General features: G+C 37.1%; 1 protein-coding gene across 5 annotated transcripts in view; it reads left to right on the top strand.

Annotated features, from left to right (window-relative positions):
• The window catches only part of LOC117343137 (POU domain, class 6, transcription factor 1-like), a 68,364-nt gene that overhangs the window by 28,784 nt on the left and 12,878 nt on the right, over positions 1–26,702 (top strand). For 4 of the 5 annotated variants that reach the window (XM_033905456.1, XM_033905453.1, XM_033905455.1 and 1 more), the window contains 3 exons: positions 8,375–8,579; positions 20,859–21,029; positions 24,619–24,780. In XM_033905456.1, coding sequence (XP_033761347.1) covers positions 8,375–8,579; positions 20,859–21,029; positions 24,619–24,780 — 538 coding nt within the window. The remainder of the gene's footprint in view (positions 1–8,374; positions 8,580–20,858; positions 21,030–24,618; positions 24,781–26,702) is intronic. The other variant, XM_033905457.1, reaches the window with a different exon arrangement.

The raw sequence follows: 26,702 nt of genomic DNA, 5'->3' as shown, positions 1-26,702 counted from the left end.
GTCAGGTATCCATATCATTCAGGTTAAAACATCAAGTAAATCGAGCCTTTATCATATTATGAAAAATAATTATATAAAACTGTTGTAAATGAATTAATAAGAGTAAGTAAAATTAAGTGGTAATTTAATTACCAACCAGCTGTGTATTACTAACGATGTGTAGACTAATGAGAGGATCCAGTATATATTAAGTGCCGCATGTGTAAAGTCTTCTAAAAATAAAGATAGATGTGGGATCGTACTTTGTAATTTCAAACAGAACATGAAAAATAGAGTAAGTAGACTTTGTAGATGGTATTATATACAAATGAAAACAAGGCTGTATGTTTTTCATTAATTGTAAACAGTTTGTGTTGGCTGGTATAATTGGTGGAAGCTGATCAGGCGAACTGACTCCTGGTACTGAGGAAAGGAGATAGATAGTGTACACCTGGAGTAATCTGTTACGACTCGTTATCTCAGGTGTAAAACATCAAAGGCACTATATAGTGTACAGGTTATTTAGTACAGAACATTTGGTAATGGAACTCTATAGGCTGTGAGATAGCTACCAGCTGTACATGTGAAACATGAGGGGGGAGAGGGGGGCGCTGCAACCAACCACCAAAATACGTATATAAATAATATTTTTATAAGAAATTGCCTAAATTGTATAAGATATAGCAAATGTATGATAATTTGTTTTTAAGATTGGGATTGCTGATTATAATATTAAAACGAGAAATCTTCTAGTACTTGTTTATTATTCTGTGGAGATGTACACAAAATATTTTCTTTTTGGGATTTTTTTCCACGATTTTTGTGAAGAGTGTGACAAAATCCTATAACATTTTCTCAGAAATTATTAAGGATTCTGGCTGGATCTTATTTTCAAGGAAAAATATGAAAAATGAAAAATTATAGTAATGAATAGTTATATTGACAGGGATTGTTGATATAATACTGATTAAATATTAATTCTTCAAAAATCTTTGTATGCATATTCATATTTGTGTAAATTAGTTTAAGGAGTTATATGGAAGTGGGCAAGGGAAACAACTCTAGTTCTATGATCTTCGATGTGTCGGTATTCTTTTCTGAAGCTGTAGTAGTTAGATGGTTATATAACTTTGATATTCTCCCTGCAGCATCTCCCTAAGTAAAATGTACCCTATGTTCTACACTATAACCTCTGACTAGGCTACATTGGAGGAGGACTTTGGTGTTATAATTACATCTGTGACTAATCACCTTTTAGAGTGTACAAAAAGAAATGCTCATTATGTAATTGTTTACATTTGATTCAGAAAAACATATGGATATCTTGCCAAAACTAAATGGAAAGGAAATAGAGTAATTATGACAGTTACATTAGAAGTCTGATTGTACATCTGTAGTTATGTATATGGATCTATTTGTGGGGAGAGGTATAATTACATAACTTGCTCAGCAAACAGGTTTTCCCTGTAGGAGGAAGAGGTTCATTTCTCTACATAATGAACATATTTATTCTGAAGAAGAATGCAGTTTTACCTAACCAACAGATTTCATTAGTAGAGGATGCTTCCTCTATTTTACTGGAAAGGCCAGAAGTTGAATTGTGGTCCAATTTTAACTGAATTGGTAGCATGCATCCTTAAAATATTCCAGGAAAAGGTGAAGAATTAAAAATAATACCACTTTCATACATTCATATTATATTCTGATGTTATAACTGGTTATCAATATCTATATGTCTATTGACAAAAATTAATGGCTTTTCTGAAAATGGACGGAAACATATTAACAGAATAAAACCACAGCATAAACGTTATGTACTTAAAACGAGTTGCCAGTAAATAATTGTCTGTTGTAAAACAAAACCAGCAGAAAGATAAATTAACATGTAGAATTCCTGGAATTAAGCTCTAAAATGGTCTTTATTAGATTGTTTTTCCATCGAAAGAATAGTCTTGAGTGCAGTTGAAGTTTTGTTTCTGAACGTAAACCGAATTCCAGCACAGAGTAAAGTATTGATCGACCCGCTTCAGCATTTGAAGAAGATGGCGACAGTTTCAGCACCAAAAGACAATTACTAGCTTCCACAACTGAAAACAGTAGTTCAGCTCCACTTGAATAGATGACCTGGTGCTATTGTAAAATCTCTGTTAGCTTTTAGAGTACGCTGTGTTATAGAAAATCTCGATCATTCCTTTACAATTTGTCATATTGTTGTCCTTCATAGGGTAGGGTTCATCAATTTATTGACATGCAAGATGGAGTTATCAAACTCGATCAGAAAGACAGCTCAGTTTATGTTCTGTAATCACCAGCATGACTATTACCCGTCAAACTAGCTAACCATGCTTAATATTCTGGTCGTCTTCAGATATGGAAAGTGTGTGTTATTTATGATGAAGGAGAGAATTGGCACGGAGACAGTTCATTTATATGCGTGCTTCTGACTTTCTTTCAGAAAATTTCATTACGTATTGAAATTGCAAGAGGTAAAGTAAATGGTTCAGCATCTAAATGGAAATCCTAGCATTATTTACATATAATTATAACACTAACAACACACATGCATATTCAAAATGTAGCAAAATAAATGAAAAAAGTTTCTAGTGTCAGACCAGCTTGATGCTGGAGGAGAACAATGTTGTATTGTTGTATGACTGCAGTATTATTAATCAGTAAGGAGAGTTGTGTTCTTGTCTGCTTTATTTCAAAAATCCAATAAAAGGCACACACTGAACTAGATGCTTCAGCAGCTGATTGTAATCAGCAAAACCATATCGGATGCACGACCAGGTTAGAATCAATAATTAATTTGTATATCTAACCAATGTTCCATCACCAGTAAAAATGAAGGGCAGCTAAGGCTTGTAATGTAAATTTATATCATGTGTGAACACCGTCCCTAATGTAATATAATTGTCTAACAGTGAATCACAAATGTGATGCTTTAATTAATTAATAGGCAGAAATATATAATAAAATTTGTGACATTTATAACTTTCCCATTTGCAGTTTAATTTACTCCTGAAAAAAATCTTTCCTAAGGTCACCAATTTCTTCCCAAAATTTGTTTAAAAGGCCCCATCCCAAACAGGATTGCAAAAATAGCTTAGACAGTTAATTTTCAGTCTGCATATGGATCTCCCAGAAACACACCCAGAAAATTGTTGGTAATTTATAATTGATAAATGGACCAAACCCCAAGTCAATGTTCCTTACCATAAAGAAAAGTCTTGTTAGATTAAAAGAAAAAATCTTTGTTAAGGAATTTGATTTCTGTAATGCTTCCTTATGGGAAAGGTTAATTTGATGAAATGATCTATGGCCAGTTTTACTATACAAGTATTCAGTCTTCTCCATTATAGATAGCCTATTAGCTTGAACAGGACTTACAAAAGAGTAATCAAAACCAAGCATGCATCCTTCTTTGAAGGGATGTCACATTTATCAAAAACCAAACGACTGACCGGCCATCTTTCAAGTTCACAGTGAAAGGTCATGTGTCATAAAATCTTGTAAATAACAACTTTCTCAGTAACTAAGAGGCCAAGCTTTATCATATTTTGGTCAGGTGCATTCTTGAATGAAAAGCAATAACATTTGTTCAAGTATTTGACCTTTAACAACTTGCAATGTCATTGGTGGTTGACATTTAAGCAATTTTATGTAGAAAGTGTTATATTGTCAATCTTTTCTTGTTCCTGTATGAAAATAAGTTATGGATTGTCAGACTGTTTAAAATGTGAACAGTTTTGTGTTGACAAACTGTTTGAATTGAGTTATGCATAGGCAAATTATTTGAAATGCGGACAGATTCGTGTTGGCAAACAAAAAACGCAGGATTGGAAAGCCTTTTCTTGGCAGTCTGTTTTAGGAGGAAAAGGCCAATGTTGGCAAACAGTTCACAATACAGTTTGTTTCGCTGTTGCTCGGCATTTTGATTCAGGGTCTGCTTGTAGTAGCTGATGGCTACCACACTGAACAACATAAGGGAGGCCCATCACTTGCCATCCAGGGTATTTAGGATAAAGCGTTTTGCCCAAGGGTGCAACCATGACATCCTGAGACACACAAAGTGCCACAGAAAGCTAATTAACGGAGCACGAACCACACACCTTGGACCATCACCTAAAGATATGTGACCAGGGCTCTAACTGACTTGGCTATTGCAGCTCCTTCACAGTATGAAAAGTTGGAAGTTCAGGAATTGTTTTTGCCATATATAAAACACATCATTGTTAATATGTATATGTGTTGGAACATATTCACAATACGGAAAGTTCAACATGCGTAAAATAAAAACAAGTAGTGTTTTATGTATCCAATACGGAAAGTTCAACATGCGTAAAATAAAAACAAGTAGTGTTTTATGTATGGCAAGACATAAAGTAGTGCTTATTGTATTCATAAGTATACATTTATTATAAAAAAACAATTCATGTTTGTTGTATGGTATTAAACAATGTACATTTTATGTTATGCACATCAGTTGGGACTCAACTTTGGGTGGATGGACACATGTCACCACGATCATCAAAATGATCAAAAATAGGAGAACTCTGATGTCATTGTACTGACTTGGCTGAATATTAGGTCTAGTTTTAGTCTTGCCTGAGACAAAGTGGTGAAGTGAAGCTTTGGTATTACTTCTCCAGTCGTGACAGCATCTTTGTGAACATTTCAAGTTTTGCGTTCATTGCTATTGTTCAAAAAGTATAAGTTCAACTTTAACCAAACATGGTATAGTAAGATCACATAGTTGACATCTTAACTTAGCCTTCATTTACGGAATATCGTTCAGAATTTATGGTCCAGTGACTCTGGAATTTAGGGATGCTTGGAATTTGTGTTAATTTCTCAAAAAGTGTCAATGTTATTCCAACCATACTAGGAATTACTATTTATGATCTGTGTCCATCTTGAAAGGGATGATAGAAAATCTCTATAAACCGGACACCTCTAGATCTGTAAACTGGCAAAATATGCTGGTCCCAGTGACATCCAGTAGGACAGGTTGTATTGAAGTTAGATCACACAGTGCACATCTTAACAATCTTCATTTTCAGAATATCATTTAGAGTTTATGGTCAACTCTCTTATAAAATATCATCGAAGATTGTACAGTTTGAAAAAAAAAATGGCTTCGTAATAAGTCATTTTTCGTTCCTGGCAACAAAGGTTACAAATAATATGAGATAGGTTGAACTACAGGAACATTCACTCCAGATAAACACAGTTAATGAAGCGAATCTCAAAATTGTTTTAATTACCATCCTACTTTTATAAAAGTCACTGAAAGATCATTTCATATTGAGAACAGTTATGTTGGATATTCTTTATTTTTATGTGTAGTGGAGGTAGACTTCATAGCCTGAATGCCAGTGGCCAGGTATTAGTTCATATGGTTAGAGCATCCGTCTTGAGTTCAGAGGTCCCAAGTTCAAACCCTAGAATGGTTTTTGCATTTTTCCAGAAAATCTTCTGTTACATTTGGTGCTAAACTAATTAAATACCCATGGAAGGTGGTATGTGGTCTCATGTGTCTTTGGAATTAAAGAATTTGTTGATGGTCGAGAGAGGAATGTAGCAGAACTGGGCTAGACTACACGCTTCTTCAGAGTCTCTGAGGTTCATTGTGGTGTATGGAAGGAAATGTTTTGTGCTGTAGAATTGTGATTTGTCTGACTTTAGAAACTCTGGCCTACTTCCTTCAGTTACAGACCTATCCTGGGCTGGATTCAGAGGCTGCATTCCAAAAGGATAGAAATCAATACAGCCATGATTGTGTAACCTGTTACTGAGAACCTGTTACAGAGAAACCCTCCAGATTACTCACAATCACATTAGACTTTGGACCCAATTCATCAGAATCATCAGTTTTTAACAACTGATTTATTTTGGTCATGGTTACTTGAATAAACACAAGTACTGCTGATGAAAAAATTATGAGTTTGCATTTGATTAAAATCAATATATATGGTCCAATTGATTTTGTCATTTAGGCAACTCCCACTGGCATGTCTTCATTTAGTAGAGATTTCATTAAAAAAAGATAAAATCATGCAATTCATTTCATTATGTTTCATATTGACAATGGCTTTATTAGGCTTCCTGGCAGAGATTGAAACTTTCAAAATAATTGGAAAATTGCTGTTTCAATAATGTATTATAATTGTTCCTTGAATGTTCTTTATGAAGAATGCAAAACATGTACCTCCATTAATTTGATCAAATCAGTATTCTGATCAGGAAATGATAAAAAAAAAAATTTGGCGAACACCGTGAGATCCTGTTCATTCAACTGGTCTAAAAATGAATCAACGAACACAGATTTTGTTTATTCAATGGTCTTTCTGATTTGTGTTTCAGCAAATACTGTTTTCAACAGAACATCTCATTACTTCAGCTCTCATTCAAACTCCATTCACAGGTTAAATAATAATTATAATTTGTAAGTTGATTTTATACATTGCCATAGTACAGGAATCTCGAATCGGTTCTCAAATTAGTATCCACTGTCATTGGGTCTAGCCAATGTCTCCCTGGGGAGCATGCAGCCGGAGCTGCCATTTTTGGTACTAACGACTTACAAACAACATTTGACTGCCTTATCGCATACTCATTTACAGCTGAGTCAACTGAATACAACAGAGTAATAACAATAACAATTTGGAGTTTTATATACTGTTGTCTCAAAACGGTCCACATAACTTCACAAATTATTATCCGTGATTATTGGGCCTTTAGTGACCAGCCAATGTCTTTCTCAACTCCCTGGGGAGCATACAGCCGTAGCTACCATTTAGGCACTAACATTTAAATACACATATTTCTTTTACTGCCCTTGAAATTAAAAGTTAATTAATTATCGTGTTCGATGGTACAACAAAATCCCTGAGCTGTAACTCAAACTAGATAGCTATACCAACCTTTTGGTCACATTATATATATTCCTGCATCCTACCACTAGACCAGAGTACCAAACATTGCCTCTAGGATGACAAGTTTTCATAAAAATGGGGATTGAAAAAAAGAATGATGAAATCCATTAAATATATATGTAAAGGGTGACATCAACTTTTTGCTGTACTGTAAAATACCAAACTACAAACCATTTATTAGGCTGTGTCAAAGAAATTAACACAAAATCACAGGTAAACCATGCACTGCCTGATGGCCCCAAGAAGCTCTGTGATCCTGATCATGACCAGCAGATTTTTTGTAAAAGACAAGTAAATTTTCTAGTCCATAGGACAAGATATTTCAGAGGTTATCATAATCTTGTGATATTTTCGAATTGCCTTCATTTTTAGGATTAATTGTCTTGTCCCTAAGACAAGATATTTTGGAGGCTATCATAATTGTACGAGATATTTTCTAAATTATTATTACTAAAATATTATAATTATCTAAAGATCTAGTACTTTGAATTTTTTTATTGTGATCTGCATGAGTACACTATACAATAACCAAAAGAATTTTCCTTGATTGTCTGCAGCACAATACTAATACTTTCTATTGCTGTTATAAATCATAGTGTTAGTAGATCAATATAAAGCAATTCATGATGTGATAATTAAAACAAGATTGTATTTAACTCTTGTCATTGTAATCGGATTGCTTTGTCAGAATTTCCATTGTGTTTCATTGCTCAAGTAGAAAATCATCTTATAGAGACAGGAATCTGATTGGTTAGGTTGGAAGCTGTGTCAACAGTGATAATCTCAATGGAAAATAAATAATTAGAAATTGATCTTTGTTGACCTTTCAACCTCTATAAATCAACCTGTTATGAGTGAGTCATTAGTGGAGGAAGATTGTGATCTGATCTGGATCTCTGCTGCCATTCGTTTCTGTTATAATTTCTGGTTCACCATACATATAACTCACAAAGCTGTAGAAACTTGTAGCATGGGATGGGGTCCTCCGATACCAGATATTTTTGTTTGTTATTTGACTTAACAATGTGCTGCAGAAAATATTTTGTACTAATTGTTAAGGGGCCTTTTTTTTTTGTCATTTTCCGAAGAAATTGGGAAAATTGGGAAAGAAATTTTCAGGAATAAGCTGAATTTTAGGAATTCGACAGAATGTCAACTTATCAAAATTTGGAATGGCATCCATTATTATCAGACACAAATAAAATCCTCAGAAAAAGTCCAGAGTAACAAAAAAAGAAACATTTTGTTATCATGTCTTTTGACATTATCAGGGGAAATAACCCAAGTAGCTATGTAAGGTATATATGGAGTATAAATACGGAAAAGTTTGCAACATACAAAATTCCTAAAGTGTTTCAAACAACAACAGAAAGAAAGAAGAACCCACAAATATATCACAGAGTATTTGTATTTGCGTTATCATAGAGTGTCAATATATTTTCTTTGTATCTTTTCAGGATGTCATGCTCTCAGCGACCAGCACACAATCACCATTGGCCACAGCCTCATCTGTATTTACCATGCCAACCATTTCCATGCCAACCGTTTCCATGGCAAACAACACCGGACTAGGGGGACTCGCTGACCACCTTTTCCTGCCACACATCCCCTCGGTGACAGACACGCCTAGTTCTAATTCTCATGGAGACGGCAAAGCTGATGGTATGACGAAGTCTGTTGTTAAAATTTCAATTGTCTTGTCATTGTGACCTTGAAGTCAACAACAAGATTGACTATATATATATATATATATATACATTCAGACACTAGATGTGACCATGTATACCCATCATTATAAGTTCATAATTATATAATATCATAGTTCACCTTGTACAATGTAGAGCCTGGAATTCGATTAACTTTTGTCATGTCCTTTAATAATACAGCTGTTGACAATTTTGATGAGATATAGTGTGATATGATGCTGTTCATCTGTCGTAAACATTTCCCTCTAGAGATACCTCATGCATTTTCGTATTCTTTTCCTTAATTTTGATTTCCATATCTTTATAACACATTATGATATAGGACTATATGTAACTTCAGTATGGACTGCCATACTGCCACTTTATTCAATGTTATTTGTTCCAACATCTCCTAGCCTACGTTGTTCAGTAGATATTGCAAAAAGCAGTGTGTCTGGTGATGCATGAAGTTTTAGTGAAATTTGTTTTAATTTTATCCAACACATTAGTATTTATCACTCCATATTGCATATTTCAATTTCCAATCTGGCTTTGCCCATCCTTGTCCAGTATTAGTTAACATTTTCACATTTTCGACTTCTTCTCAAAAACTCCTGAACTATTTTTAATGAAATTTTGTGTAAACCTTCCATGGCTGAAGGACTAACAAAACTAAATTATGCGGTCCCTACCCAACAGTGGCATGAGGGGCAGGGTAAAAAGAGGTCAAATTGACATCTTCATCGCATATAAAAGAACATGATCCACTGAAACAGAACATGCAAGTTTTATGATTATCCGATACAAAATGACAGAAATTTTTTTTTCAAAAATCACCCTAAATTGCACATAAAAGGTTTCTGCTACTTTTATCTATACGATAGCATGTATGGTTGGCTAAAAATATTTTGGTTATCATTAACCCTGACCTTCATTCGAGATCACAGGGGTCAAATGATGATAAGATCAAAATGATTTATTTGGGTCATATTTTGAAGAACCTGCTTTTAAAAAGGTGTATGCAACTTTTCAAGGTCAAATAATCAAAAATGACAAAGATACCATATAACGGGAAATTTTAGTGGGGCTTTAACTTGGCGATTTGGCGGGTCTGTATATAGATCGCCAAATTCAACCCATCAAATTTTATCACCGGCCAATTAAAAAGACTCGAAAATTTCAATTTCACCTATAGTTTCTGTTCCGACCATCATTTACCTTTGATAACTCCCGAGAGTAACGAGTGGTGCTTAACGTTGGTTGTTGCCTTGCAACTGTCGGCCAAAATGCTGATAGGTACATACGAATAGCTAGTGAACAACTACTTACGATACATGTATAGCAATAACAAAAAATATATATATTTTTTTTTTGTGAAAACAAAGCCATCTACCCATACCATTCAATGAACTAATGTTAATTAGCACTAGTACTTTTCCTGTATACTCATTGTTAAACCTGTAGGTATACACGTCATAAATAGATAACCACAGCAATATCATACGATTGGTTAAATTATCTGTGTCTGTTGTTTGTACACATACTCATAAACATTAATTTAGCAAATCTACATATATGTGTTTGTCTGACAATTTCGGTAATAGTTTCCGGTTTCGAGACAGAGGATCGATAATACACAACACACTGAATCAACATGGATAGGATGTATATGGCCATAACATAATTATATATATATACTAGTAGGTACATAACATAATTATCTATATATACCAGAAGTTAATATATATGCTCAACGCCAAATTAAAACCCTAGATTTAAGGGAAATCGCTAAATTCTAACCTGCCAAAATTTAACTTACAGTTTTCATGACCATATCGCCAAATTTTATGACCGCTAAAATTTCCCGCTATACAGTATATGACACTTTGAAAAATGTTTTCTGGCCAAAATTCAAGTTTATAAAATTTTGCAGTGTTTTTTCTTTCATTATTGTGACACATACACTTGATAATTAGCACATCTGCAACATGAGTTGCTGGCTTCAATAGCAAATAGTTGACCTTGACCATCAAAGTTCAAGGTTTGAAAATTTGTAATCAAATAATCTGTCAACAGAAATGAAGAGAAAATAGAGAGAAACATAAGAAAATCATATAAAAGCAACTGTTAGATCACTATTACATATCTGAGATACTAGTAATTTCCTGGAGGTAAATCCCATGTTTTGGACCAAATTGACTGGAATTTCAAAAATCTTCTGAAGATGTGATAGAATCAAATGCTCTTCATGGATGGAAAGGTCTTCAGGTGAATTGTAAATTTCATGGCCCCTAGCTATAGGTTTCATGTTTCCCCCTGAAGGGGTGCTAAACTTTACTATAGTTTATGTAAGGAAAATCACATTTAATGGAAATAATTCATAATTGGTTAGAATTATGAGGAACTGTTTAGAAATACATTGTAAATACATTGAAAATGGTTACATTCAGGTGATTGTTAAGGCCAATGGGCCTCTTGTTATAGATAAGATATCTTTAGTGTTCGTTACGGCTGGTGAGACTTCTTTATGTGTAACACTACATGGAATAACTTGCGTGGATACGTATTCCCTGATTGTAAACTTTTCATGTAGGATTCATTAAGAATGGGTCAGAAAGATACAATATAGACAGTTGACACGCAAAAATGCTAATTACAGAAATGAAACGTATCGGTCTGCCTGATGAGGCTGAACTTGATACATTTCCTTACAACAGAGACAATGTTCTCATCCGTTAAGCTATTTCTAATCAGTGTTCTGACTTTTATAATAGTCGGTTTCTGATGACATCGAATGTAAGTCTAGCACTTTGGTTCTTTTCAGTTGAGAATCCTCTCCTATGAAATTGTGATCTTTACACGATACAAACTCACTCGGTTCCTTGAGTGGTCCGGATATTGTACAGATGAAAAGACATTGGCTGGGATTAGATGTAACAAGATAATTGTTTTTTTCCGATAGTGTAAACAGAAATCTCACACCAAAACCCATTTACGTTGGAGGTTTTTGTTGTTGGGATGTTCTTTGTCACGATATGCATACATCAATAGACCATTCCTCTGATTCTAGAATTATTTCAGAAATCAATTATTGTGATATCAAACAATAATTTATACCAACGCCATTAGTGTACTCTGTCTGCTTTGAAAATCTGTCAGACATGCACTTTATTTTGTCAATTTTATGGCGTAATTTATTATATTTTTTTTAGCTTATATGAATATTTGCATGCGTCCCCATTAATCACGCCAATATTGATGTTTGGGATACAGGCAGCTGTAATCATACCATTACACACCCCATCATTACAGCACCAGGCCATCTTTCTGTGTACATCAAAAGCCATGTAGAATATTGTGATTTCAAACAATTCCGCTGTTATAGATAAAAAATCCTTTATAGTGATTTACTCCTAGGGGAAATATGTGAAGCTCCCTGGAACTCTACTAACCCCATGGAGACCCATTACATGTGGCCTGTTGTAGTTATTTCTAGGAAAATCAATAAAGGTTTGGAATGGTGAGAGATCACATATGTCTGTGTCAGTCGGATACATGCAGTCTGACATCTCCCCAGACTTGGAACTCTACAGCATTGTGGCCAATATCCGTCCCCTCTCCGATACTGCCTTTGTTTTTATCTCTCCTAAATGGGGAAATGGGCTTATATCATGACCATGCTGTGTAAACATTTCTCTGTTACAACATAATTACTAATTATCCAGAATGGCTGAAAGGATTTTGAATAAGTTGGTCCTCAATATCCAACAAGGGGTTAATGGGACTCAGTATAATAAAAAAAAAAAAGCAGAGAGGAGTGGCCAGATAGAGGGAAAGTAAATCTTTGATATCGTACTTTTACAGTAACAGTATATATATCGACCAAACTCAAATCTCCAGCATATTTGCTTGGTGTTTTTCTATAGTGACCGAGATGAGACGGGCACCTATTGATACACTTTGGTCCGTGGGATTTGGGTTTCAACTTATATTTAAGATGTGTTATATTAACATTTAGACTAATTTCAATATTGAATTCATCACAAATGAAGAGTTAATCATTAAATGATGTATAACTGGAAATAATGTGTTTTTAGCTCACCTGGCCCAAAGGGCCAGTGAGCTTATGCCATGGTGCAGTGTCCGTACGTACGTCCGTCGTCCGGTGTCCGTCAACTTTTTCTTTAAATTGCTACTAGTCCTAAAGTATTGAATGGATTTTCACCAAATTTGGTCAGGAACATCCTTGGGGGAAGGGGAACAGAGTTTGTATACATTTTTACTCTGAACCCCCAGGGGCCTGAGGGGCGGGGCCAAATAGGGGAAATAGGGTTAATCCTTTAAATCGCTACTAGTCATAAAGTTATGAATGAATTTGAATCAAATTTGGTCAGGAACATCCTTGGCAGAAGGTGAACAGAGTTTGTTTAAATTTTTACTCTGAACCCCCAGGGGTCTGAGGGGCGGGGCCAAATATGGGAAATAGGGTTACTCCTTTAAATCGCTACTAGTCATAAAGTTATGAATGAATTTGAAGCAAATTTGGTCAGTAACATCCTTGGCAGAAAGGAAACAGAGTTTGTATAAATTTTTACTCTGAACCCCCAGGGGCCTGAGCGGCGGGGTCAAATAGGGGAAATAGGGTTACTCCTTTAAATCGCTACTAGTCATAAAGTTATGAATGAATTTGAACGAAATTTGGTTAGGAACATTCTGGGCAGAAGGGGAACATACTTTGTATAAATTTTTACTTTGAACCCCCAGGGGCCTGAGGGGCGGGGCCAAATAGGGGAAATAGGGTTAATCCATTAAATCGCTACTAGTCATAAAGTTCTTAATGAATTTGAACCAAATGTGGTCAGGAACAGCCTTGGGGGAAGAGGAACAGAGTTTGTTTAAATCTTTATTCTCAACCCCCAGGGGCCTGAGGGGCGGGGCCAAATAGGGGAAATAGGGTTAATCCTTTAAATCGCTACTAGTCATAAAGTTCTTAATGAATTTGAACCAAATTTGGTCAGGAACATCCTTGGCAGAAGGTGAACAGAGGTTGTATAAATTTTTACTCTGAACCCCCAGGGGCCTGAGGGGCAGGGCCAAATAGGGGAAATAGGGTTACTCCTTTAAATCGCTACAAGTCATAAAGTTATGAATGAATTTGAACCAAATTTGGTCAGTAACATCCTTGGCAGAAAGAGAACAGAATTTGTATAAATTTTTACTCTGAACCCCAGGGGCCTGAGGGGTGGGGCCAAATAGGGGAAGTAGGGTTACTCCTTTAAATCGCTACTAGTCATAAAGTTATGAATGAATTTGAACCAAATTTGGTCAGGAACATCCTTGGCAGAAGGTGAACAGAATTTGTATAAATTTTTACTCTGAACCCCCAGGGACCTGAGGGGCGGGGCCAAATAGGGGAAATAGGGTTACTCCTTTAAATCACTACTAGTCATAAAGTTATGAATGAATGATTTGAACCAAATTTGGTCAGTAACATCCTTGGCAGAAAGGAAACAGAGATTGTATAAATTTTTACTTTGAACGCCCAGGGGCCAAATAGGGGAAATAGGGTTACTCCTTTAAATCGCTACTAGTCATAAAGTTATGAATGAATTTGAACGAAATTTGGTCAGGAACATTCTTGGCAGAAGGGGAACATAGTTTGTATAAATTTTTACTTTGAACCCCCAGGGGCCTGAGGGGCGGGGCCAAATAGGGGAAATAGGGTTAATCCTTTAAATCGCTACTAGTCATAAAGTTCTTAATGAATTTGAACCAAATTTGGTCAGGAACATCCTTGGCAGAAGGTGAACAGAGGTTGTATAAATTTTTACTCTGAACCCCCAGGGGCCTGAGGGGCAGGGCCAAATAGGGGAAATAGGGTTACTCCTTTAAATCGCTACAAGTCATAAAGTTATGAATGAATTTGAACCAAATTTGGTCAGTAACATCCTTGGCAGAAAGAGAACAGAATTTGTATAAATTTTTACTCTGAACCCCAGGGGCCTGAGGGGTGGGGCCAAATAGGGGAAGTAGGGTTACTCCTTTAAATCGCTACTAGTCATAAAGTTATGAATGAATTTGAACCAAATTTGGTCAGGAACATCCTTGGCAGAAGGTGAACAGAATTTGTATAAATTTTTACTCTGAACCCCCAGGGACCTGAGGGGCGGGGCCAAATAGGGGAAATAGGGTTACTCCTTTAAATCACTACTAGTCATAAAGTTATGAATGAATTTGAACCAAATTTGGTCAGTAACATCCTTGGCAGAAAGGAAACAGAGATTGTATAAATTTTTACTTTGAACGCCCAGGGGCCAAATAGGGGAAATAGGGTTACTCCTTTAAATCGCTACTAGTCATAAAGTTATGAATGAATTTGAACGAAATTTGGTCAGAAACATTCTTGGCAGAAGGGGAACATAGTTTGTATAAATTTTTACTTTGAACCCCCAGGGGCCTGAGGGGCGGGGCCAAATAGGGGAAATAGGGTTAATCCTTTAAATCGCTACTAGTCATAAAGTTCTTAATGAATTTGAACCAAATTTGGTCAGGAACATCCTTGGCAGAAGGGGAACAGAGGTTGTATAAATTTTTACTCTGAACCCCCAGGGGCCTGAGGGGCAGGGCCAAATAGGGGAAATAGGGTTACTCCTTTAAATCGCTACAAGTCATAAAGTTATGAATGAATTTGAACCAAATTTGGTCAGTAACATTCTTGGCAGAAGGGGAACAGAGGTTGTATAAATTTTTACTCTGAACCCCCAGGGGCCTGAGGGGCAGGGCCAAATAGGGGAAATAGGGTTACTCCTTTAAATCGCTACAAGTCATAAAGTTATGAATGAATTTGAACCAAATTTGGTCAGTAACATCCTTGGCAGAAAGAGAACAGAATTTGTATAAATTTTTACTCTGAACCCCCAGGGGCCTGAGGGGTGGGGCCAAATAGGGGAAGTAGGGTTACTCCTTTAAATCGCTACTAGTCATAAAGTTATGAATGAATTTGAACCAAATTTGGTCAGGAACATCCTTGGCAGAAGGTGAACAGAATTTGTATAAATTTTTACTCTGAACCCCCAGGGACCTGAGGGGCGGGGCCAAATAGGGGAAATAGGGTTACTCCTTTAAATCACTACTAGTCATAAAGTTATGAATGAATTTGAACCAAATTTGGTCAGTAACATCCTTGGCAGAAAGGAAACAGAGATTGTATAAATTTTTACTTTGAACGCCCAGGGGCCAAATAGGGGAAATAGGGTTACTCCTTTAAATCGCTACTAGTCATAAAGTTATGAATGAATTTGAACGAAATTTGGTCAGGAACATTCTTGGCAGAAGGGGAACATAGTTTGTATAAATTTTTACTTTGAACCCCCAGGGGCCTGAGGGGCGGGGCCAAATAGGGGAAATAGGGTTAATCCTTTAAATCGCTACTAGTCATAAAGTTCTTAATGAATTTGAACCAAATTTGGTCAGGAACAGCCTTGGGGGAGGAGGAACAGAGTTTCTTTAAATCTTTATTTTCAACCCCCAGGGGCCTGAAGGGCGGGGCCAAATAGGGGAAATAGGGTTACTCCTTTAAATCGCTACTAGTCCTAAAGTGTTGAATAGCTTTTCACCAAATTTGGTCAGGAAAATCCTTGAGGGGAGGGGGAACAGAGTTTATATGAATGTTTACTCTGTACCCCTAGGGGCCTAAGGGGCGGGGCCAAGTAGGGGAAATAGAGATTAGTCTTTTAATTGCTACTAGTCATAAAGTTTTAAATGGGTTTTAACCAAATATGGTCAGGAATATTCATTGTAGAAGGGGAAACGAGTTGGTATAAATTTTTACTCTGAACCCCCAGGGGCCTGAGGGGCGGGGCCAAATAGGGGAAGTAGGGTTACTCCTTTAAATCGCTACTAGTCATAAAGTTATGAATGAATTTGAACCAAATTTGGTCAGGAACATCCTTGGCAGAAGGTGAACAGAATTTGTATAAATTTTTACTCTGAACCCCCAGGGACCTGAGGGGCGGGGCCAAATAGGGGAAATAGGGTTACTCCTTTAAATTACTACTAGTCATAAAGTTATGAATGAATTTGAACCAAATTTGGTCAGGAACATCCTTGGCAGAAGGTGAACAGAATTTGTATAAATTTTTACTCTGAACCCCCAGGGACCTGAGGGGCGGGGCCAAATAGGGGAAATAGGGTTACTCCTATAAATTACTACTAGTCATAAAGTTATGAATGAATTTGAACCAAATTTGGTCAGTAACATCCTTGGCAGAAAGGAAACAGAGATTGTATAAATTTTTACTTTGAACGCCCAGGGGCCAAATAGGGGAAATAGGGTTACTCCTTTAAATCGCTACTACGGTAAACCTCCGGTTAGTTCGAACAAAATTAAATAAATATTGATGAACCTGTTCGAATTATTCGAAATTATGCTTCAGAAAATATGTGTGAGTTCGAACTATTCGAGACAATATCGGCGAAAATCTCGGCAGAGTATAATCATTAGACACAAACACATCCATCATAAATCTGATACGTAACAACGGCAGCCTGAACAATGGCACATTTATAAGTAAGTAAAATGATAGTTTTTCATTTAATTCAATATTAATTGATCGTTAAACGTTCTTCATTTTGCGATAATTAGGATGGTTTTTGCGCGAAGCCGCTCGCGGATCGGCTACAGTAGGCCCCAAAACAGTACAGTACACGTTTCATTTGTGACACAAAAGTTAAACATTTGTACAGTATAATCTTTGCATGATTATATTTTTTATCTGAATGAGAAACTATCACTTTATTATTGTAATAAATGGTCTCTTAAATACATCAAAAGCAGTTTTCATAACCTGTTGTCACTGCTGTAAAAATAGGCGATATGTGCTGGTAAAATTAGGTCAGAACATCAACATGTCTGCTTTTAAATATGCCCAGTCGTATTATCTACAAAACATAGTTGATACCTGCAAAATTATCCATCACTAATTGGGACACCTGTGGATTGTTTTGACTGGATATGAATGCTCTTCACATCACTCGGCACGATCGGGCGGCCGATCCTTTCAACTTTACCGCAAGCGACACCTCGCGTGGCCTGCTTACCTAGCGTGAGGTCGCAGGTTTTCAGGTAATACCTTGATTGACAATACTTAAGAGATTGTCCAGTCACAATTAAATAATCATAATGCTAAGCTAACACTAGTTATATATGAAAATACACGGACGATTTCTTAGTTTGCCATACACAGCGCGAATACAAATATCGCATGTTATTTATACATTGTCGGGGCCTAAATTTTGCAATCAGCTGTCTCGTGCGTGGTGTATTTTGCAATGTAACAAAAACTGAATTAAAGCTAAAATATGTTGCATATATTAAATCACAGACGCATTCTAATGATCACGCATACAATCTTATAACCTAAACGTGCTTGTTGATCAAATTTAAATCTTGGCATTTTTTCTTGGCCGGTCATCGGGGCCGGGTCGTCGCGAGCTATTCAATGGAGTTTGCCGGAAAAAATGTTACTTTACGTTCTTCATTTGACAAGTTCGAACTATCCGAAATGGTGTCAGTTATAAACAGCCAGTGTTCGAACTATTACTAGCTAAAAAATTACTGTTTTTCTAGAAAAAAATGTGTGTTCGAACTATCCGCGTGTTCGAATTAATCGGAGGTTTACCGTAGTCATAAAGTTATGAATGAATTTGAACGAAATTTGGTCAGGAACATTCTTGGCAGAAGGGGAACATAGTTTGTATAAATTTTTACTTTGAACCCCCAGGGGCCTGAGGGGCGGGGCCAAATAGGGGAAATAGGGTTAATCCTTTAAATCGCTACTAGTCATAAAGTTATGAATGAATTTGAACCAAATTTGGTCAGTAACATCCTTGGCAGATAGAGAACAGAATTTGTATAAATTTTTACTCTGAACCCCCAGGGGCCTGAGGGGTGGGGCCAAATAGGGGAAGTAGGGTTACTCCTTTAAATCGCTACTAGTCATAAAGTTATGAATGAATTTGAACCAAATTTAGTCAGGAACATCCTTGGCAGAAGGTGAACAGAATTTGTATAAATTTTTACTCTGAACCCCCAGGGACCTGAGGGGCGGGGCCAAATAGGGGAAATAGGGTTACTACTTTAAATCACTACTAGTCATAAAGTTATGAATGAATTTGAACCAAATTTGGTCAGTAACATCCTTGGCAGAAAGGAAACAGAGATTGTATAAATTTTTACTTTGAACGCCCAGGGGCCAAATAGGGGAAATAGGGTTACTCCTTTAAATCGCTACTAGTCATAAAGTTATGAATGAATTTGAACGAAATTTGGTCAGGAACATTCTTGGCAGAAGGGGAACATAGTTTGTATAAATTTTTACTTTGAACCCCCAGGGGCCTGAGGGGCGGGGCCAAATAGGGGAAATAGGGTTAATCCTTTAAATCGCTACTAGTCATAAAGTTCTTAATGAATTTGAACCAAATTTGGTCAGGAACAGCCTTGGGGGAAGAGGAACAGAGTTTGTTTAAATCTTTATTTTCAACCCCCAGGGGCCTGAAGGGCGGGGCCAAATAGGGGAAATAGGGTTACTCCTTTAAATCGCTACTAGTCCTAAAGTGTTGAATAGCTTTTCACCAAATTTGGTCAGGAAAATCCTTGAGGGGAGGGGGAACAGAGTTTATATGAATGTTTACTCTGTACCCCTAGGGGCCTAAGGGGCAGGGCCAAGTAGGGGAAATAGAGATTAGTCTTTTAATTGCTACTAGTCATAAAGTTTTAAATGGGTTTTAACCAAATATGGTCAGGAATATTCATTGTAGAAGGGGAAACGAGTTGGTATAAATTTTTACTCTGAATCCCCAGGGGCCTGAGGAGTGGGGTCCGATAGGGAAAATAGGGGTTAATCCTTTAAACCGCTATTAATTATTAAGTTACGAATGGATTTTAACTAAATTTGGTCAGGAACATCCAGAGAGGAAAGGGGGAAAGAGTTTGTATAAATATTGAGGGGCGGGGCCAAATAGGGGAAATAGAGATTAGTCTTTAAATTGCTATTTGCCATAAAGTTTTAAATGGATTTTAACCAAATTTGGTCAAGAACATCCTTGGGAGAAGGGGAACCGAGTTTAGATAAATATTTACTCTGTACCCTCAGGGGCCTGAAGGGCGGGGCCAAATAGGGAAATAGGAGTTTATCCTTTAAATCGCTATTTGTCATAAAGTTATGAATGGATTTGAACCAAATTTGGTCTGGAATATCCTTAGGGGAAGGGGGAAAGAGAGTTTATATAAATATTGACTCTGACCCCCAAGGGGCCTGAAGGGAGGGGCCAAATAGGGGAAATAGAGATTTGAGTTTTAAATGGATTTGAACCCAATTTGGTCAGAAACATCCGTGGTGATGGGGGAACAGATTTTGCATAAATGGTTACTGTGACCCTCAATCCCATAACTATATGTATAGTATCGCTGGGCATTAAGGGATAAACACAATTCTTATGTAAAAATAGGCCAAAGGGTTTTCCCCACCCTAAGGGACTTAGTTTCTTTAAACACCATTATGGTGTAAAAATAATCCATATGGTCTTTCAGAAAGTACATTTTTGTATATGTATTAACAAATTGAACATGAACATTATTTTGACATTTGGTCAAATCCAACCAGTTGAGCGATACAGGCCCCATGGGCCTCTTGTTTTCAAGATAGATATATTAAATAACAATACGATGTATCTTGCATTCAAATAAGATTTGCATCACTTTAAGAGTGACTAGTTTGCATGCTATAAATCTCATCTTTCACTAAAAAGTCAGTTCAATTTTCCAAAAGGTTGACGAAAATATGTAATCAAAAGTCTCCAACCCATTAAACACAACTAAGTTTCAAAGAAATTGATTGAAAACTGTAGGAGATCTCCTGACAATTAAGATTCGGGTACTATAGATAAACAACAGACAATAACTTTTCCAAAATTAGCCAAATCATAATTCTGTTGAAGGGAAGACAACTTCATATCATGATTATAATCTATATCAAGTTTCAAAGAGATTGGTAGAAAAATGTAGGAGATTGCAGGAATAACAATTTAGGAAATTGCAGGAATAACAAAATTTACGCCTGACAGACCACGAACAAATCTAGACAATGCCACACCATAAAATCACCCTCGAATTTGACAGGCATATAAAAGATTCCAATATCTTGTAGAATATTTCAGAAGAATTATGATTATTTTGATTTGTTATTTTGGTTAACAGGTGGAATCACATCGCTGTCCAGTCCCACTCAGCTGTTTGGTCAGCCGCAGGTGGCAGCACCGCAGTTCTTCCTCACAGGTCAGTCAGTGCAGGCCGCGGCGGCATCAGCGGCTGGTCAGTGCCACAGTCCGGCCTCCTCAATCCAGCAGCTTCTCATTCCTGTCTCCACAGGTAGTCACCACTACCACAAACTCCCTGTCACCTCCCACCCTTCTTAGCCTCTAAAAGTATCTATCCAGCAATATAAGCTCCAAGGACTTTTTCACTGGTTCAGGAAGGGGCCTCTTTTCCTCAATTTGAAAAATAAAAACTTTGTTGAATTTGGAAGGACGGGATTAAACTGGAAATGTTGGTAATTTGGTATATATATATATACATTTGTATATACATTTTTTTATGAAAAACATTTGGGAATGGAGGCCATTATCAGCTCCCAAAAAGCCCTCCCTGAGAAAGCTCCTTTAGCCCATATCCAGTAAGGCCATCTTTAAAAAATATCTTGGTTTGCTGTAACGCGACTAGGTTTTTAGGTCATCTGACCCGAAGGGTCAGGATGACCTATAGTCATCATGCTTCGTCCGTCGTCGTGCGCCGTGCGCCGTCCGCCGTGCGTAAACTTTTCACATTTCAAACTTCTTCTCAAGTTCCATCAGTGGGATTGAGTTGAAACTTGCCTGAAATGATGCTGGGATGGTCCTGACCAAGTGTTGTTATTTTTCGGGTCAGTCTGAAATCCAAGATGGCCGCCACAGCCGCCATTTTGAAAACACATTTGAAACTTCTTCTCAAGTTCCACTGGTGAGATTGAGCTGAAACTTGCCTGAAAGTATCCTGGGATGGTCCTGAGGAAGTGTTGTTATTTTTCAGGTCGGTCAGAAATCCAAGATGACCGCCATGGCAACCATCTTGAAAAACACATTTTAAACTTCTTCTCCAGTTCCACTGGTGCCATTGACCTGGAAATTAGTGAGGATGTTAAGGAAGGAGAGCCAACAAAGTGTTGTTATTTTTTGGCTCCGTAAAAACTTCGACATGGCAGCCATGGCGGCCATTTTGTAAAATGATTGCGCAATCATGGTTCTTCTAAACAACACCTATTTAAAACTTCTTCTCAAATTCCACCAGTGGGATTCAGCTCTTACTTACCAGAAATGATCCTAAGATGGTCCTGAGGAAGTGTTGTTATTTTTCGGGTCGGTCAGAAATCCAAGATGGCCGCCATGGCAACCATCTTGAAAAACACATTTTAAACTTCTTCTCCCGTTCCACTGGTGCCATTGAGCTGGAAATTGGTGAGGATGTTAAGGAAGGAGAGCCAACAAAGTGTTGTTATTTTTCGACCCCGTAAAAACTTTGACATGGCAGCCATGGCGGCCATTTTGAAAAGTGATTGCGCAATCATGGTTCTTCTAAACAACACCTATTTAAAACTTCTTCTCAAATTCCATCAGTGGGATTGAGCTGCAACTTGCCTGAAATGATGCTGGGATGGTCCTGACCAAGTGTTGTTATTTTTCGGGTCGGTCAGAAATCCAAGATGGCCGCCATAGCCGCCATTTTGAAAACACATTTTAAACTTCCTCTCAAGTTCCACAAGAGCTGTTGGGCTGAAACTTGCCTGAAATGATCCTGAGATGATCCCGACACTTGTTATTTTCGGGTCGGTCCGAAATCCGAGATGGCCGCCATAGCCGCCATCTTGAAAAACACATTTTAAACTTCTTCTCAAAATTCACCAATGCTATTGAGCTGAAACTTGCCTGTAATGATTCTGATATGATCCCGACCAAGTGTTGTTATTTTTCGGGTCGGTCCGAAATCCAAGATGGCCTCCATAGCCGCCATCTTGAAAAACACATTTTAAACTTCTTCTCAAGTTCCACCAATGCTATTGAGCTGAAACTTGCCTGTAATGATTCTGATATGATCCCGACTAAGTGTTGTTATTTTCCGGGTCGGTCCGAAATCCAAGATGGCCGCCATAGCCGCCATCTTGAAAAACACATTTAAACTTCTTCTCCAGTTCCACTGGTGCCATTGAGGTGGAAATTGGTGAGGATGTTAAGGAAGGAGGGCCAACAAAGTGTTGTTAATTTTTCGGCCTCGTAAAAACTTTGACATGGCAGCAATGGCGGCCATTTTGTAACATGATTACGCAATCATGGTTTTCCTGAACAACACCTATTTCAAACTTCTTCTCAAATTCCACCGGTGGGATTCAGCTGTAACTTACCAGAAATTATCCTTAGATGGTCCAGACCAAGTGTTATTATTTATTGGGTCGGTCAGAAATCCAAGATGGCCACCATGGCCAACAGTGCCACTATATACTTGCTACAGAGAATGCATACTACAATAATATAAGGGTTTTAATTTAGAGTCAAATGACCGTTAAGGCCCCTGGGCCTCTTGTTTTTTTACATGTAGGTAGGTAGTGCTGAACTTTTTGGTATTCAGTTCTGAAAACAGATTTTCAACCTTCAGTACAAAAACAAACCAGAATATAAACTGTTTGGAAATCATACTTTATTTTGTGATCTTAAACAAAAGAAACACACCCCAAGCTTATTTGGGTTTAGGAGACGTATTTTCAAACATGCAAAGCAACTTCCTGACATAAATATCTGTAACTGTCAACATTAAACAAATTTTTTTTATGTTTTTCACATTAAAATTTTTCTGAGTTGCCGCATTTTTTCTGGATCAGGCGGGTTACATCAAACCAACTATATTTTTATTTTGGCCTAATAAGTCTGTCCATATCTATTGAAGTTCAGTGATAATACTAACAAACCTCATCGTCTTCCTATAAATTACCCACTCCTAAAGTTTATGTTTTGACCCCCTGCGCTTATAACAGGGTAAACATGGAAAGTGCACTAGTCCATATTTAAACTTTGTTCATGTGGGCTTCTGAAAAAATTAATACAAACACAACTTTTTCAAAATCACTTTCCACAACTAAACTTGCATTTTAAATTGATACTCTAATTTAGGAAGAGTTGGTCTTATACTATACAGCTTTAGCTTGGAAAAAATATTTTGGTACAGAAATAACATAGTTTTAGCATGGAAACATTTATTTTGGTAAAAGAATGAATTTGGAAGTTTAATAAATGTTGACATAAAATTTCTACATACGCTATGTTAACTTCAGTCAAGATTCATTCACTATCAATTTGCTAATCTAGACAATTCTTGGGAAGTAATTTGTCTTTATTTGGAAAAAATTTGACTCAACATCCTTGACCTTTCTTGTGAGAACTAAACAGAAGAAAAGAATACTCACCCCTCAAATGTTTCACTGGAAACATCCCCAACCAATTATAAAAAAAAAGAGACATAACTTTTATCTCTTGGATGTCAAACTAAGAGAAGCTGGTACATTTTGTATGACGATACCGGAATAATTTGTCGTTCAACCTGTGGTGTGGTAAACAATAAGCATGAAAGGGAAATAATCTACAGATCCACCAACTATGACTGCATAATCACCCAAAATAGGCTAATCAAATTTTAACAACAATTTAAAACTCCTGATCAATTCATTTCTGGTAAAACTAACTTGACACAGTTTCATGAAACTATAACACTTGTCAGTCTCTCCCTACCTGCCTGTTTTAAGGAATACACGAACACAGGTTTTGAAGAAAAGGAGAAATGAGATTTTCCCTAATCAAGTGATTGAGCTATAAGTATTAGTATGTAAAATTCTCCTACTTTCGATTCAGATGTTTATAATTATTGGATATGTTTGTAGGCAATGGAGCTCAGCAGTTCATTAGTATTCCTGTGTCCCTGGCGGCGGGCGGTAACCAACAGATCCAGCTTCTCACAACATCTAACGGACAGATCATCGCCACAAATCTAGCCAACATCCCCGGCCTAACGCAACCTCTCAACCTCAATATCAATAACACAGGTATGTCTAGTCTTAATCTCAACCTAATAGGACCTCTCTACCTCAACAATACAGGTAGGTCTAGACTTAATTTAAATGTAATACAACCTCTCTACCTCAACAACACAGGTAGGTCTAGACTTAATTTAAATCTAATACGACCTCTCTACCTCAACAACACAGGTATATGTCTAGTCTTTATCTCAACCTAATACGACCTCTCTACCTCAATAACACAGGTATGTCTAGTCTTAATCTCGACCTAATACGACCTCTCTACCTCAACAATAACACAGGTATGTCTAGTCTTAATCTCAACCTAATACGACCTCTCTACCTCAACAATAACACAGGTATGTCTAGTCTTAATCTCAACCTTATACGACCTCTCTACCTCAACAACACAGGTATGTCTAGTCTTAATCTCAACCTAATACGACCTCTCTACCTCAACAACACAGGTATGTCAAATCTTAATCTCAACCTAATACGACCTCTCTACCTCAACAATAACACACGTATGTCTAGTCTTAACCTCAACCTAATACGACCTCTCTACCTCAACCTAATACAACCTCTCTACCTGAACAACACAGGTATGTCTAGTCTTAATCTCGACCTAATACAACCTCTACCTCAACAACACAGGTATGTCAAGTCTTAATCTCAACCTAATACGACCTCTCTACCTCAACAATAACACACGTATGTCTAGTCTTAATCTCAACCTAATACGACCTCTCTACCTCAACAATACAGGTATGTCTAGTCTTAATCTCGACCTAATACAACCTCTCTACCTCAACAACACACGTATGTCTAGTCTTAATCTCAACCTAATACGACCTCTCTACCTCAACAATACAGGTATGTCTAGACTTAATCTCGACCTAATACAACCTCTCTACCTCAACAACACACGTATGTCTAGTCTTAATCTCAACCTAATATGACCTCTCTACCTCAACAATACAGGTATGTCTAGTCTTAATCTCGACCTAATACAACCTCTCTACCTCAACAACACACGTATGTCTAGTCTTAATCTCAACCTAATACGACCTCTCTACGTCAACAATAACACAGGAATGTCTATTCTTAATCTCAACCTAGACAACCTCTCTACCTCAACAACACAAGTATGTGTAGTCTTAATCTCGACCTAATACGACCTCTCTACCTCAACAACAACACAGGTATGTCTAGTCTTAATCTCGACCTAATACGATCTCTCTACCTCAACAACACAGGTATGTCTAGTCTTAATCTCGACCTAATACGACCTCTCTTCCTCAACAACACAGGTAGGTCTAGTCTTAATCTCGACCTAATACGACCTCTTTACCTCAACAATACAGGTATGTCTAGTCTTAATCTCAACCTAATACGACCTCTCTACCTCAACAATACAGGTATGTCTAGTCTTAATCTCAACCTAATATGACCTCTCTACCTCAACAACACAGGTATGTCTAGTCTTAATCTCAACCTAATACGACATCTCTACCTTAACAATAACACAGGTATGTCTAGTCTTAATCTGAACCTAATACAACCTCTCTACCTCAACAACAACACAGGTATGTCTAGTCTTAATCTGAACCTAATACGACCTCTCTACCTCAACAACACAGGTATGTCTAGTCTTAATCTCAACCTAATACGACCTCTCTACCCTCAACAACACAGGTATGTCTAATCTTAATCTCAACCTAATATGACCTCTCTACCTCAACAACACAGGTATGTCTAGTCTTAATCTCAACCTAATACGACCTCTCTACCTCAACAATACAGGTATGTGTAGTCTTAATCTCAACCTAATATGACCTCTCTACCTCAACAACACAGGTATGTCTAGTCTTAATCTCAACCTAATACGACCTCTCTACCTCAACAACAACACAGGTATGTCTAGTCTTAATCTCGACCTAATACGACCT

This window comes from Pecten maximus, chromosome 15, assembly GCF_902652985.1.
Source record: "Pecten maximus chromosome 15, xPecMax1.1, whole genome shotgun sequence".
In the NCBI taxonomy this organism is placed as follows: domain Eukaryota; kingdom Metazoa; phylum Mollusca; class Bivalvia; order Pectinida; family Pectinidae; genus Pecten; species Pecten maximus.
This window is presented reverse-complemented; position numbering and strand designations above follow the sequence as displayed.